This window comes from Micropterus salmoides, unplaced genomic scaffold (assembly GCF_014851395.1).
Source record: "Micropterus salmoides isolate LMB-PRFRI ecotype aquatic unplaced genomic scaffold, ASM1485139v1 Ms_hic_scaffold_15, whole genome shotgun sequence".
In the NCBI taxonomy this organism is placed as follows: domain Eukaryota; kingdom Metazoa; phylum Chordata; class Actinopteri; order Centrarchiformes; family Centrarchidae; genus Micropterus; species Micropterus salmoides.
In genome coordinates, this window is record NW_024040596.1 from 2,493,487 (window position 1) to 2,509,754 (window position 16,268).

Consider the following 16,268-nt stretch of genomic DNA (forward strand, 5'->3'; position numbering starts at 1 on the left):
AGCATTTTCAGGTATTTGTACTTTTATCAAAGCCTTAAAATTTTAATTAAAAACTTTCCACATCACCAAATATCAATTCAGCATTTAAATTTCATAGAGTTTTTAGCTTTCTAAAAGGCTGGGACCAAACGTAATCTTTAATATCAGTCGTTTAAATTTTCTTTATATATATACTTTCTTTCGTTTATGGTACACACTTTATTTTCCCTATTTATCAGTACTAGCTGGGCAAAACTGGGAGGAAAAGCCCTCGCCGCACTTCCATTCAAAAACACAACATTAATCATCCCTGCTTGTCTGCAAGCGTCACACACCTTGTAGAAACTGTTTTAAGACATTTTACGAATCAACACGAATCGCTCTTTCATTCGGCATCTATCCAACAAACCGATTATAATTATAACCAAAGATACTTAAAGGAAATGTCAACTTTAAACAAGTAAGTAACTTAATTAACACGGCGCTCCAGCAGTCCTGTTTCAGCACCTTTTGCGGCGCAACGCAGATTTAACCAGTTTTAAAAGTTGAATTTCAACAACAGCAGACGTGTTTGGTGGAATATTAAGGAGCCGAATTGGATTTGAGGTCCAGTGTGTTCGGCCACAGGATGGTGCAGCTTTTAAACTGAATTCATCGTGACTTTTATCTTCCATACAAAAGCTAACGGTAACATAACGGGAGCTCGGCGCTGTCATTCCATCACTCCCCTTCTCCCTGCCGCCCACTCCCCGTTTCCTCTGACATTACTTATACACAGCTGGTGTATAAAAATACCGGCACGTACCTGCACATAGTTGCTTTCGCAGTACTCCGCTACCCTCTCCAGGTTGGTGAAACTGTCCAGTAAAGCTCTCCGTCCCGCAGGAATCTCTTCCTCCAGCAGCATTTGTAGCTCCGCCATCTTTTTACATGGTTTTACTACTAACGGCTGCGGCGCGCGCTGACTGGATGTATCCTGCTGCCTTCCCGGGCTGTGGGAAATATCACAACTACGACACGACAACCGAGAAAAACGTTTTTTCTGTCACGCTGGAGCCTCTGGGTGGGACTTACAGCAGGAGCATGCCAAAAAACAAAATAATTTAATCGAGTCTGGCAATAATTAGGAAAACTTCTTCATCTCCATCAGGTTAGTTCAGGTCAGGGCTGTGCGATATATTTGAATATTAATTAATGTGCGATGTAGTAATGTGAAGTGTAATTTCAAAACATTTGCTGTAGCTTTGGGGTTGAACAACATGTTTTCTGGGTAGGCGCAACAGGCTGTAAAAGTATGTTTTCTCCAATTTGGTGGGTGTGTCAGAGGCGTTACCCAATATCCATGCACCCCATGCACCCCCAGTATCTGCAGCACCAGCCCTCGCCCTGCAGCCTCATGCAGACCCTGGAGCTCCAGCGCCCTGCAGTACCTGCCCCCTCACCCCCAACACCTACAGCCCCCTCATCCTCCCTCACCACCAACACCTACAGCGCCCTGCAGCCCCCCCAGCCCCTGCACCTGCAGCCCCCCCAGCCCCTGCACCTGCAGCCCCTCATCCTCCCTCACCCCCAACACCTGCAGCCCCCAGCAGCCCCCAGCACCTACAGCGCCCTGCAGTACCTGCCCCCTCACCCCCAACGCCTGCAGCCCCCTCATCCTCCCTCACCCCCAACACCTGCAGCCCCCAGCAGCCCCCAGCACCTACAGCGCCCTGCAGCCCCCCTAGCCCCAACACATGCAGCCCCCGCAGCCCTGCACCTGCAGCGCCCCGCAGCTCCAACACATGCAGCCTCCCTCAGCCCCAACACATGCAGCCCCCCAATCCCTGCAGCCCCCCTCAGCCAAAGCAGCGCCGTGCAGCCCCCATCAGCCCCAACACATGCATGTTCAGGAACACCACATGCCACATGTTCAAAAACAGAAGTACAGAAATGTCTGTGTTTGATTCTTTTCCTGTAAAGACAAATACTTACTATCATGCCCACTATTGACTGATACAGGAAATGGACACACATATGCAGACATTAACAATTTAGGGTTTGTTTTTGGTAATTATGAATGTAATTTCAGTGATTTGTCACATTTATCTAAATCCTTGGGGAGTCCAGGGACAGATCAATAAGTACCGATTGCAGATGTGAATGAGGTGTGGGCTGCTACACATACTGTAGATGCTCATGTGATTATGGCAAAAATTGGACCATAAAAAACTGTTCTGCTGGGACGGAGCGAGGATTGCTCCCAATCTCCCAACTCCAAAGAGCTTGAGAGGGAGGTAATTATGTTAGAAGTGTGCTGCTGTGACCGTACAGCACATGTGGATCAAGCTGCTGTCATTGATGGCTATGAAATGACAAACAACTGGACGGGGACAACAGCCAAATAAAGGTTTGCAGCGAAATGTTTTTTAAAATTTCTATTTCAGATTTACAATTGTGATGTCATCGTCATTTAAACATGAACAGATCAGGTGTATGAGCAGAAGTATTAGTAACCACTCAGATGAACACAGGTCAGGCAGCATTTTAAATAATAAATGATCTGTGTGATGAGATGTGTACTCGCCTGCTTTAAAGCTTTGAAATTTACTGCCCAAAAGGACTCGTGTCACTATATTACTCAGTGACCTCCACTGGCTCCCCGGGGCCTCCCACGTCAAATTCAAGTCACTAATGCCTCATACAGAGTGACTACTGGGTCTGCAGCATCTATAGTACCTAAACTCCATAATAAAGGCTTCCGTTCCTTCTGGACCACTGCGCTCGTCCAGCGAACGCCGCCTGGCTCTGCCATCCTTACACACAAAGCGACCTCAGACACTGTGCAGGACCTCTAGTTTATTCTTTTACCAGCACTCTCAAATTTTAAAGCTACGAGAAACCATTTCTCAGCCAATGACTGTCTACAACTTTGAGATTTCATCTGAAAGAGGAGCTAAGTTTCTTCGGCTGTTATGTTCAGCTCACGTTTGTCCCCTCTGGTTTGGACTGTAACGTATTGTTACAGCGTTATAGTCGTAAAATACAGTCCCTGTTCTGTGTGACACTAGCCAGCCACCGTACCTCCTCGAGCTGAGTTGTTTTGGGATCAGAGTGTGCAGCAGAAGAATAAAGCGTGAGCACCTCACATGTCTCTGTCTTTCGGTCACGGTAGCAGTAAATTACACGGCGTCAGATGTCTGGTGAACACCTGCTGAGAATTGCATGAAAATGCATTAAGGTTCTGCTTTTAAACGCAATAATATTCTTTATGTGGTTCATCAATAATGATAAAGCATCAGCATATATTTTATGATTATATTTATATTTTATCTACATATTCTTACACTTAGTAAGAGTAGGCTAACATTTCTTGAGATTCAGCAAAAACGTGGTGTTAACCACGTTCAAACAATGTGAACAGCAAAGTGTCCTAAAAGGACCTTAACAAGTGAGTGCATAATTCGGCAAAACAGATGTTACCTGCCAAAATTTGCATCCACTTCTTTTCTCACTATAAAAGAGCGTTGCCTCCCGCGAGGTGTATGTGATTCACGGCAGGCACCTGCACTGCAAATCGTCAGTAGACCTTGTGGGAGCAGGGCCTGATCATTGTTAGAAGCTCACACAGTCTACCGGAGGTACAGTAGATTGTTTTTGACTTGAGGGCGCCGTTTTTATTCCCCAATCTATCAAGTCGGCGAAAGTCAGTCAGTTATCTCGAACGCACCTGTTGACTACCAGTTACACAGCGTGCTGACTTCGACAGCTGTTTTCCAAAGTTAACATAGCTCTCCTTATTAGCTGGGCTCCTTACGTGTTTGCTAATAACTGTTTTGACGGGTCTCCGACACTGACAGCGTTGGGTTGGACAGATTTGTGCAGCGGTGTTTATGATACCAACCATTCAGTTCACAGACGGGTCTGTTGGTCGTGTTTGAGTGAGTGAGAGAGTGAGAGGATGTGCGGAGCGAACGATTTTTAATATGGGTCAGCGACTTTACTTGGGCGGCTGTAAATCTACCTGCCCAAGTAAAGCCTACGTGTGGGAAACACTGCGTCTACTATACACGCAAAATCGCCGTTTTGCGTACAATAGACACGGCTTTTTCCAAAGCATGTATATGTGAGGCCTGAACATGTGACGTTCCGACCCAGCTGCATGGGCTCGCTCTCGGGGTTCTCCTCTCGCCCCACGGGCTCCTGTGTGAGTATAGGACTGGGAAAAGGTCTGGATCCTACCGGACCCGGGAGTGATCTCTCTGGCGAGCGGTGACGTCACTGCCGGGGCTGCCCCGCTTCTGCCTTCGTCGGTCCCAATAGCGATCGTCTATACGGATTGTCAGGGAAATGAGATCATCCAGGTTCAAGGTGTGACGTTTAATTGTTCGCTTAAACCATTTATAAACACCGCCTGCAGGGACGCCCCTTTCCACCCTCTCTCAACGGCCAACAGTCCGGAACTCAATGGCGTATTCAGCCACGCTCCGGAGTCCTTGGTGGAGAGAAAAAAGTCTCATGGAGGCATCATTACCTTGTACCGGGTGGTTGAAAAACCGATCCTGTCTCCTCCAGTGAACCGAAGCCCACTCCAGCGCCGCTCCTTGCAGGAACCCAATCAGGTGGGCGATCTTAGATTTTTCCGTGGCATAAGTGAGGGGCTGGAGAGCAAAGGCAAGACCACATTGCATGAGGAATGTCTTACACCGACCTACGTTGCCATCGCACCTCTCCGGTGGGGAGACCCACAGTTCCCTGGCGGGGTTGGCTGCGGCTGGTCTGGGTGCTGGGGGAGGATTTTGCAGGACGTCCTGGAGGTTTCCCATGCGGAGTGACAGGTCTTGAAGTGCTGATCCAGGATTGCTCCCTGAGTGGAGACCGCGTGGCGGACTGGCTCCAGGTCTGCTGAGTCCATTCTGGCCGGATCGTTCTGTCAGGACCGGGGGCCAGAACTCAAACGCAGACCAGAGTTGTATTTCAAGCAAAGGTTATTTATTTCAAAAAGGGTGACAACAGGGAAATGGGCTGGCCTGGGAGTTGAGGTCCAGGTTCCGGTGATCTGGGTCTCGTGGCGCTGGTGAGTCTCTAAGTCCGGGGTCCAGGTTGGTACTCTGCAGTTGAGACAGGAAAAAACGAGTTAACTTTCAGTACCTTAAAAATTCAGACTAGGTTCAAAGTTTTCAAGACAAAGTTTGGCCGGCGTGTGCGCGTACTGAACACAACGATCCAGCGGGGACTGGAAGGTCGGGCTGGCTTTTATGGGTGAGTAGATGCAGGATGTGGAACAGATGTGCTTGATTGAAGTGATGAGCCTGGTGAGCGGACAGGAGCACCGGCGACCACGTCCACCAGCAGTCTCAGAGCATGAGAGGGAAAACAGAGACAGACGCAAAAACAGAAACACAACAAGCACACAGCAGAAATACCAAAAGGGAAAAAGAACGCAAAAACTACATTCAAACACATACCGTGAAGGCGGCCAGGATCACGGCCAGGGTGTCGTGACAATTACAGTAACTTTTGTTTAACAGAGGAGAATCCAGAGAGTCCCAAATATCCGCCTGCCTCGTTTCCTGGTCTGGTGTTGGAACACATTTTGACAAATAAACGCAGGTCCCCATTAAACACCTGGTCTGGTTTTTATAGAAGTTCCTTGGATGAAACCTCTTAAACCCTGCAGGGTCGCCACTTTAGCTGCTTCTAAGCTGCTTAGATCGTTAATACAAATGTTGATGTTTAAACGTATGATCAATATGTCAGTGTGGACACGCTGCACATCGTTAGATCGGTTATATTCTCCACAATAGAACTGTTCAGTTCATTGAACGGAAACGACAAGACCCCAAAGTCTAATTCTAACTACTGGTGTAACCTGCCTGGTACAAGAGATGAAAAGGAAAAAAAAGTGCAGACTCTCGTTAACTTTGAAGCGCTCGTTAAGACCGAATGTGTCCCTTTCTTGATTATTTATATCCCTTTAGTCTGTAGGGGTCCATCCATGAAAAGAAACAGCTTTTCATAAAAATTAATCCAAGTTATGAATCCTGTTACGTGAAGTCCATCGTTCTCTGTCTGCTAACATCTGCTACACTTCTGTCATCCTGTTTTTGTTACGTTGCCAGCCTTCAAAGTAAAAGCACATAAGCCGTCTGTCGGAGCTAGATCAAATGAATGACACGTATGTGACATTAGATCATTTTCGTACAAGTAATATTCTGTTTGAAATAAATAAACAGTTTCATAGTAGTTTCAGTTTTTTGCAAAAGTAATTATAGCCTGTCCCAAATAAAGGCAGGGTTAATTCAGTGATTTTAGCAAATAAAAACTATTATTCAAAGTTTTATGGTATTAACATCTTGGCTTCTTCATTACTTGTTAAAATAAGTGTACTTCTATTACAGTAACAAAAGATGCAAGTGCAAAGATTTTGCAAGCGCAAGTTACGCATACCCTGGGGGCTAAGCCCCCCCGTCTTTCAATCCTAGTGACGTCCCTGATGTAAATGTAAATGCTCCGTATTTGTATGGCGCCTTTCTAGTCTTTTCGACCAATCAAAGCGCTTTTACACTACATCTGCATTCACCATTTACACACATTCATACACTGGTGGAACAGCCACCAGAGGCAATTCAGGGTTCAGTATCTTGCCCAAGGACACTTCGACATGCAGCCTGGAGGAGCCGGGGATTGAACCGCAGACCTTCCGATTAACCCGCTCTACCTCCTGAGCCACAGTCGCCAGTCAGTGCAGAGAAATTTAAATATATGTAATATCACACTATGTCAGTTTGTTCAGTTTGAAAATGTCTCTGACTTCTTGAGTTGTGATTAAACAACATGGAAATACTTGGAACCAAATGAAAAGAATTAGATATTCATTTCATGGTTTTATGGCTGGACCTGATATCAGCGGCACATTTTCCTTTTGTTAAAATCTGTCACTTGTTGTAAAAGCTGAGCCCCTCACTGTGTCACTCAATATCCCCGTTGTAGCTGAAACTGAAGTCTGTATGTTTGGATCTCTGATTGAATTTAGAGTCGACTGTCAGTTACAACTTGTTTTTGTATTAACTGCATTAGTTGTATTAGTGTTTGTGTCAAGCTGCCCCGGGACTGCAGATGGAAATGAGCTGACAGCTAAATCTGGTACAACACATCTCTTCTGCTTCATGTTTTTTGTACATGGTCCATGACAAATAAATGTAAGATCACATGGTGACATCTGTTGATCTGATCAGGAATCAGCTTTGGGTCTTTCTCAGTCTGTGTCCTCAATAACTGATCATTTAAGGCCAAATTGACCTGAGCGCTGCTCCTGGATCAGATGCTGGTTGTTGATGTACACTGAGGGAATGAGTTGTAGGTGAGGAGTAGGCCAGGTAACTGCAGGGCAGATGAAGTGGGAACAGGTGGGCGGGGCAGTCAGGTGGCAGGGAAAGGAGTAAAAGTTCGAGGGCCTCTGGTGGACAGCTTCAGGATGGCAGGTCTGGGGAGTTGATGGAAAGAAGATGAGAGACAGGACAGATAGAGAGAGTAATGCCCTCTGAAGTCCACCGGCTGCTCTGCCTCCACTTTTGCCAGTTTATGAAGTTGTATGGTCCCAGTTACTTTAGCAGCTAACTAACTTACTGCTATTAGCAACTAATGCTAGCTACTCAGTTAGCCGTGCAGCTAGCCATCCGATTGCTGATTCTACACCAATGTAAATATATATATTACGTCTATATAATAATATCTATATTACGATAGATTTCACCCCAGGGTGTGTTACTGACCCAGACTGTGGGGTGAATTGTAACGTTTCCTTTCTTGTGTTTACTAATGCATGTCCCCATCACTTTTTAAAAATGTTTGTTAAAAATGTTCTAAAAAATAGCTTGCAACAAGAAATGTTAAATATTTGCACAATAAGAAAACATGCAATGCAATTTAAATCTAGAAGAAACACATGTGCATTGTCCAAGAAAGTAACTTCACCTGCTGATTACTAAATTTTATTCCATTACATTTTTATATTTTGATTTGTCACTTGCCACCTGAATATAAATAACGACATTTAGAGCATAAATTGGTGCAAAACAATGTCTCCAGAATGCAGGAAATTAAAAGTTTAATGCTCAAAATCTTCTGGGGGAGGACCCTCAGACCCCACACTCATATATTTCAGCATCAAAAATACTCTTAAAATATCTTCTCGTCTTGTTCTCGTTACCAAAGTCTTTAGTCACACCCCAAATCTCAGAGCTTTTTTTCCTCCACCACTGGAGTGACGCTCTTAATGTTAGGTAAATGTGTAGGTATAAGCAACGAACGGTTAAAAAGCATGGACTTCAATAATAATTTCAAATCGTGGAAGGAGCGCTGTATGTCCTTAAAGGTTTTCTCCAGGTTTGTTAAAATGTTTACCAATGAGAGGCCGGATGCATACAGAACAATGTCGTCTGCATAAAGGTGAATGAAAGAGTCACCAGCAGCTAGAGCAATATCACTAATATACAATGAGAATAGAGTTAGTCCTACAATCGAGCCCTGTGGCCTCCCAGTAGAGACAGCCATAGGTCCAGATAGCAGTTAACATACTGAAATCTGAGAAATAATTAGTGAACCAGGCAAGTGAGTCACCAGAAAATCTAAGGATATTCAGCCTGCCGATGAGAATGTTATGATCTACTGAGTCAAATGCCCTGGACAGGTCAAAGGAAACCGCTGCACAATAATTTCTTTAATCAGTGGCACCTATTACATCTTCAGGACCTTGAGCGTAGCTGTAGTACACCCATGACCAGCACAGAAGCCAGATTGCACAGCAGACAGAGTATGATGGGATTTGACATTATTGGTAATTTGTTTGTTAACTAGTGTTTCAATAATTTTAGAGAGACAGGACAAGATGGATATAGATTTGTAGCAATTTGGGTCAAAAGTGTCTCCCTTTTTAAAAAGGGGACTGACCATGGCGGCCTTCCAGTCTGGGAATATCTGACGATGAAAGAGACAAGTTAAATAAGGTAATGTAATGGGAGTTGCCTCCTCCGTGACCGCCTTCAAAAGTTGCCAAGATGTTTTTGTGCTGGTTGAGGGCAGACAGATCTGAAGTAAACCAAGAGCTATATCTCTTCTTAACTCAAAATTTTTTAAATGGTTTAGTTAGGATGGCAAAAAACTAATTTTTAAAAAACAACCAAGCAACCTCCACTGATGGGATGATATCAATTCCAGGATACCATATAAAGGGAAACACAATTCAATATTCAAAATATAAAATAACAGAATATAATGCAGTATGTAAGGCTTTCAAGCATTATGTACTTCTTTCTTTATTTCATGATTTAGTCTTCCCTCTTCTTTGTGTCTTTGTTTGGGGAAATAACCTCTTTAAACAGGTGTGGTGATGTAACATCAGCTGTTTTCCCCTGAAGATCAGGGAGAAGACAAACGAGAGGACTGTGCACTTTCACTGTCTCACCTGGGTTATTTATTGTCATCACTTCTCACAGCTCGCATCGTCTGTTCCATCAGAGTCGATCATTTAAACACAGACTTTGGACTTTAAAGACATCAACGCCTCTATAGTCTGAATGTTCCTGCTTTCTGGATAACTTGTTCTATTTCTCTTCTTCACTGTCAGTTTCCTTCCATTCAAGCTCAACTTCAACTCTGTTTGTCATTTCAACCAATAAAATATGGTTTCTAACAGGAGCGACGCTGAAATGGTGACAGGCTTAATGCAGGGAGTTCATTTAGAGCACGTGTGCAGTGAAAACATTAATACTTGCTGCAGCGTACTGACAGTGTTTCACAAGAAGTAGTACTGCAGTATCTCGCCACATCAGTTCTGTATGTTGTAAAGAAGGTTTCACACAGCAGAGGCTCCTTGTAGAGAAGGAAAATATTAAAAAGTGTGCACAAGTTCTTCAGTGTAGATTAAAATAAGAAACAGCAGGTGGAGCCAGAGACACACACAGACATCAGTTCAACAGCCATCACTGCTGCGATTATTGAACCAGGTCAGTGAACGCACCTTGGCCTCTCTGAGCGAGGACTGTTGTGTGTTCATGCATCTGGTCCACGTGGATCCTCCAGTCCTGCAGAGCGACACACAGACCAGAGACCATCTAACACACCTGAAACAGCAGCAACACAACAGAGAGCATGCTGGGAAACTACAGCAACTGTCTCAGTCTGTAATTATGTCCTTTAAATCCTCAAAACTGCACATTTCACCCTGAGCTTCATTATATTTATTTGTGCCATGTTGCTGGTCAACACTTAGCCTTCTATATATTATTAGATGCATCATATTGATCATTCTTACTGTAATAATAAGGATCTGCAGTGATACAGCAGCTGTAGTAATGGTAGCAGCAGTGCAAGTTTAGCATGGTTTCATCATCACAGCTGATTTATAAGACAACATTTTATCAGCACATTCTGCTTTGGGACTAAATCAACAGCCAGATGTCAGACTGTTGCCTTCAGGGACCACTGGGACATTAAAGTGTCAAATCAGCACAGAGACGCCTGCCTGCTGCTTTTTCTCCTCACAAGAGTCTCAGTTTCCCCCTCAGTTAGCTGCAGCTTCACTTTCATTCAGTTTTGATTCCACCCTGGACAAAATGAGTCCCAGGATGGTGTGGCTGTGAGGTGACAGAGCGAAACACTGAAGCAACATGACAGCCTCATTCTGAAGTTTCACCTTCATGAAAATCAACACGACAAGAAATGAAATGAGCTCAAGTCCACGACGACACGATATCTGTTGTCTTCTGTGTGTCAGGACTCAAGTGAACTTCTTCACAGCCAAACTTGACCAAATGAATTCTGACTGTTTCTCCACTCTTTGAAGTCTGTGTAATAAATCACCTTTATTGACTAAGTGCACAAAGAAAATGTTGGTTGTAAAAAGCAACAAGTGACAGATGTAGTGGACAACAGTGTGGATTTGTGCATTTTATATTAAATAAATTTGGAGCTACTCCAAATTCCTCTTTTCCTCTCCCAGAGAGAAGCAGGGGGGTTGAGATCAACTTTCAACAGACGGCTGGAGAGACCCCAACAGAAGGGGGGTGGAAAGGTCACTTTCTCTAAGTGCTATTCCTGAGCAGTTGATCGTAAAACTGGCCACCAACAGCCGAGATAAGTTTCCCGGTGCCTGAATTGTTAAAATGACAAAGAAACTAACCAGAGATTACAAACAGCCTATCGGAACTCTCGTTGGAGGGGGGCAGGAAATCCTAAACTGTAACCGTGGCAACTGACTTGTAATTTGCTCTGTGTTTCATTACCCCATCAAAGGGATACTCCTTGTCACACCCAGATGTGACAAAATCCAGAACACCGCGGACCGTCCTGAACTTTATGTAAACAAAGACTGCAGTCTCCAAAGACTCAAAGCATTAACTGTTTAATTAAATAATCTTTTAGTTACTTGATTACGTTTGCCTCTATTTGAGTAGTTATGTTACCATGTTGTTGCCATCTGTTGTTGATATTAGTGCTGAAAAGAATCTAAATAAGTTACTTTTGCAGAGTTTTTATTTTCAGCAAGATTAAGGACACTCCTTCATCTTATGTGTAACCAATGCTTGTTCACAATACTTTCTCACACAATTCCTTTAGAAATGATGATAAAGAAATGCCATACTATACTATTAATTGCTGGCTTTAATTTAAGGCTGAATAACTAAATTCCCCACTTCCTAAGGAAAGATTGTTTGGATCAATCTAAGCTTTCCTCATGTAACCTGAGCTCCCCCAAGTGGATGAAATAAGTATTACATACCATCGTCGGAAATGCCGTTAATGTATAAATGTCACTCATTTAACAGGACCAATAATGCGACAATTGTTTTCCTGTTACCAAATGCTTAACTTAGAACGGTACAACTGTTTGACCACTGAGGTTTGATTGTGGAAAATATTTGATTATAATACGCGCAAATAGATTTTCTTTTCTTTTAGACATTAAAGTTTAGAAAGACAGTCCCTCGGGAAACCAGAAATGCCCCCTGGGGGAACCACGCCCCAGACAAGTTCCAAGTTCCCTTTTTAAGCTTTTTTATCGAGCCAACTTCACCGAGGTCAGACCAAGCCACATGGTCTCGCCGGCGGCATGAAGGAAACCTGAAAACAGCCGAATTGCCAGACGGAGGACGGCCGACCCTTGAGGTTTTTTTCTTCAGTCAGACACGGAGAACCCCGGAGAATCCCTAACAAAAAGCCAGGATCGGGCAGCTAGCGTGGGACCCGTGCAACAGGCCAAAGCAGGCCGTCGACAAGCCGTAAGACCTAACAAACATTCTGTGGTCAGAGATGTCCCATAATGTTAATATTGTCTTCTAACTCCTAAACTCATAGCTTACTTTCATTAGCTCTCATCTGCCGTATGAGTCAAATGCTTCCCACAATCGAACCTCCATTTCTCATTGTTCAGCCATTGTTTATTTTCCCTGTCTTTAACCACCCTTTTATATCGCTTTAGTTAGTTAATAAATTCACTGTAATCAAGAAACTGTGTGTGTTGACTATCACGTCCCTGCCAAGAGAATTGACCCTTTAGAAATGAGACTGACTGACTGATTTAAGATAATTGAGCGATTATTAACTAACTGATCACTAGTAATAATTGTATAATTATTAAAGCTACCTAGAGGTCCGGAGACTCTAGGATAATAACAACTCCGGTGGGGCCCTTTTTAAAGAGAGCTTTTTATGGATTGATGTTTTCTGAATATTAATCAATTAATGTTTAATTAATATTAATTAATTCTCATAAATTTATTAAAATTCATAGCTAGTTTTGCACATGCTACACAGAAAACTCATTTCTCTGTGACAAAGCTGTTTTAGTGACAGAGACTGACTGACAAACGCTCTTCTGCTCTGAACATGAACTCTGTACTTTGTGGTGTTTCAGGAGGAAAACTGCCTCAGTTCTACTCTCAGATTAGTTTCACATTTTCTCCATCAGCTCTGTCTGATACCCTGGAATGAAGAGGAGAAGAAAAGACTTTGTTCATGTTGCTTTATTCATCATGTAAACCTTCAGTTTGTTCACACATCCCATCAGTAAAGTCTGGTAAATGACTCAGATTCACTTCATCCACACAATCAGTGTGTTTGAGCAGAATCTCAGCTCTGTCAAAGAAAAGAATGAAGCATCTCCTTATTGATTCTGATCAGGAGAATTACACTTTATAATCCCTCATAGTCCCTCATTTGGACAACAACAACAACAACAACAACAACATTTGCTCTGCCAAACAAATAAATGTGAATGTAATTCTAGATTTCTTTCCAAAGTGAGAACAAAGTCTCTCCGATAAAGGAAGGTCTGCTGCTTTCTCTCTTCAGACCCATGCAGTGGAAGAGAAACAACAACATACAAATACATCAATCCAAATATTCAACAAACATTTAGAGCTCAGACAAGTTTCCATTTTCATGCAGAGAAACAAAAGTCATCCTGAGCAGTGATGGCCTCCATGGCTAAACAGACACAGGAAGGAGCTCCAACATTTCCACAGCAGCTGATGAGAAGACGTCAAAGTCCCGCCCACAGTGTTTGATTGACAGGTGAAGAAATGCCCCAACAATCAGCTCTCAGCAACAAACATGAAGACAAAAGAAGTTTAAGGATTAAAACACAGAGTTTAACCCACTGTCCCTGAAAGGATTTCTGACTATTTCACTTTACAGAACTCAGCAGAAGAAAAAGGACAAAGTCCAGCATAGAGAGGCTGAGTGAATGTGGTCTGGACTCTGTGGAGGAGAGTCATGGTTTTAGAGATGCTGTAGAAGGACAGAATACCTGCTCTGTGATCCAGGTACACTCCTACTCTGGAGGACCGAGGACCTGAGACGGGAGTTTTGACTTTGTTGTAAAGAAAGTTATAATCGTTTCTGTCACAATGTAACGCCCAAGATTTGTCATTGAATCCAAATAAACATTCATCTGACCTCCCTGTTCTGCTGATATTCTTGTATGCGACTGCTATAAAAACTCCTCCCCCTCTCCACTCCACCTCCCAGTAACAACGTCCAGTCAGACTCTCTCTACTCAGGACCTGAGGCCATCCAGTGAATCTGTCTGGGTGACTAGAATAAGACTGTTGTTTTCTCATTAATGTTACTTTTCTGTTCCCCTCAGATAATAACAGACATGTGTTTGCTGTGTTTGGATCCAGTGTGATTTCACATGAATATCTTAAGAATCCAGCTCTGGTCGTGGGCTCTGGTTCTGGTCCTGACAGTAAAACATCCACCTCAGTCACTGTCTCTAAGACGTTTGTCCATGTCTCTGTCAGAACGTCCTGTAGTTTGTCTCTGACTTCTGACACAGCCGCTGTCACGTCCTCAAAGTAGCGCAGAGGACGGATGTTGATGCTGGATGAGTCTGTAGATTCACTGAGTGCTGACAGTGAGGGGTAGTTGTGTAGAAACTGGGTGTGATCCTCTGTGTGTGAGAGCTGCTTCAGCTCAGCGTCTTTCCTCTTCAGCTCAGTGATCTCCTGCTCCAGCTTCTCCTGAAGCTCTTTGACTCGACTCACTTCAGTGTCCTGCTGGGATCTGAGCTGCCGCTTCACATCGGACCTTCTTTTCTCCATCAGACGGATCAGCTCGGTGAAGATCTTCTCACTGTCCTCCACTGCTTTATCAGCAGAGCCATTGATAGCCTCCACCTCCTGCTGAAGCACCTTCACATCTTTCTCTCTGTCCTGGATTCTCTGCTGGATGTTTTGTCGACTCACCTCGAGCTCTCTCTGCCTCTCGGTCCTTTCTGCTGCAGCTGAGACTGTGTCGTGGCCTTTATGTTCATCCACAGGGCAGAGATAACAGATACTCTGCCGATCAGTACGGCAGAACATCTTCATCACCTCATCGTGACGAGAGCAGATGTTCTCCTGGAGCTTCTTGGAGGGCTCCACCAGCTTGTGTTTCTTGAACGGAGCAGCATCATAATGAGGCTGCAGGTGTTTCTCACAGTAAGAGGCCAGACAGACCAGACAGGACTTGAGGGCTTTCAGTTTTCTCCCAGTGCAGACATCACAGGCCACATCTTCAGGTCCAGCATAGCAGTGATCAGCAGGAGCAGCTTGGAGTCCAGTCTTCTTCAGTTCCTCCACTAAAACTGCTAACATGGTGTTTTTCAGCAGGACAGGCCTCGGTGTGAAGGTCTGCCTGCACTGAGGGCAGCTGGGGATTTTCTTCTCCTCCTCTTCATCCCAGAAGCTTTTAATACAGTTCATGCAGTAGCTGTGTCCACAGGGAATAGTCACCGGATCCTTCAGTAGATCCAGACAGATGGAACAAGAGAAGGTTTCCCGGTCCAGCTGAACTCCTTTCTGCGCCATTTCACCTCTCAGTGGCAACGACTGTCTGAGTTTCACTTCTCAGAAGTGCAGCTAGTTTGAGCTCTGATCTGAACAGCATGTGTTTCTGCAGTGAACGGGGCCTGTCAGCTGCTGCACGTCAGCACATGTTGGTCACACCCATCTTCAAACTGTAGATCTGAAGGGGAGGGAACCAGGAAATATATGGACAGAGTTGGAGAGCAGGAAGCAGAGGGAGGGGTCATCAAGCTGCCGCTCATTCCAGGAAGAGGAGCGGCTCTGTGGATTCTTTGTTTCCTCATTTCCAGCGAAACCTCAGCCAGTGTCCTTTGACTGGTTCAGACCAGGTGACTGACAATAATCAAACTAACGTGTGATCAAATCTTTAAACTGCTGTATAATCACGTTCTCACTTCTTTGCAGCCTTAATAAAGGAGGACAAACTACATTAAATTTTTCATTTAGCTGACGCTTTTATCCAAAGCGACTTACAATTGCTACACATGTCAGAGGTCACACACCTCTGGAGCAACGAGGGGTTAAGTGTCTTGCTCAGGGACACAATGGTGGATGGGTCACAGGGGGGGATTGAACCTGGGTCTCTCACACCAAAGACATAGTCTTATCTGTTGCGCCATCACCACCCACTAAAGTCAGTGATAATCAGAAGCCAAACAACCACTAATAAAGGCGATCAGTTCAGCTTTTTGATTTGAAAGCATGCAGTCCTAGAATGTGTGGAAAAGGAGTCAGAGATGAGGACTCTAATCACAGGTGCATCACAAGCTGCCATCTTCTCCCCTTTGTTGTTGTCTTTGTAAAGCAGTGACTCCCACTTGAACTTCCTACAGCGTGCTGACGATGTGGCCCCGGTTGGCCTTCTGTGTGAGGGGGACTCTGTAAAAGATGGCCCATATTTTAATCATGTAGTTTCTCTGCAGCAGTGCTGTGAGGAGAGTGTGTTTAATAAATGGAGGT

The 16,268-nt window shown here is 44.2% G+C and overlaps 1 protein-coding gene and 1 pseudogene across 1 annotated transcript; one reads left to right on the forward strand and one right to left on the reverse strand.

The window, feature by feature from the left end:
• The window catches only part of LOC119903785, a 236,697-nt pseudogene that overhangs the window by 2,351 nt on the left and 218,078 nt on the right, over nt 1-16,268 (forward strand).
• Nucleotides 12,966-15,344, reverse strand: LOC119903787 (tripartite motif-containing protein 16-like). The gene has a single exon (XM_038720028.1). It carries the CDS (start codon nt 15,309-15,311, stop codon nt 13,641-13,643), a length of 1,671 nt encoding a protein of 556 aa, XP_038575956.1. The 5' UTR covers nt 15,312-15,344; the 3' UTR covers nt 12,966-13,640.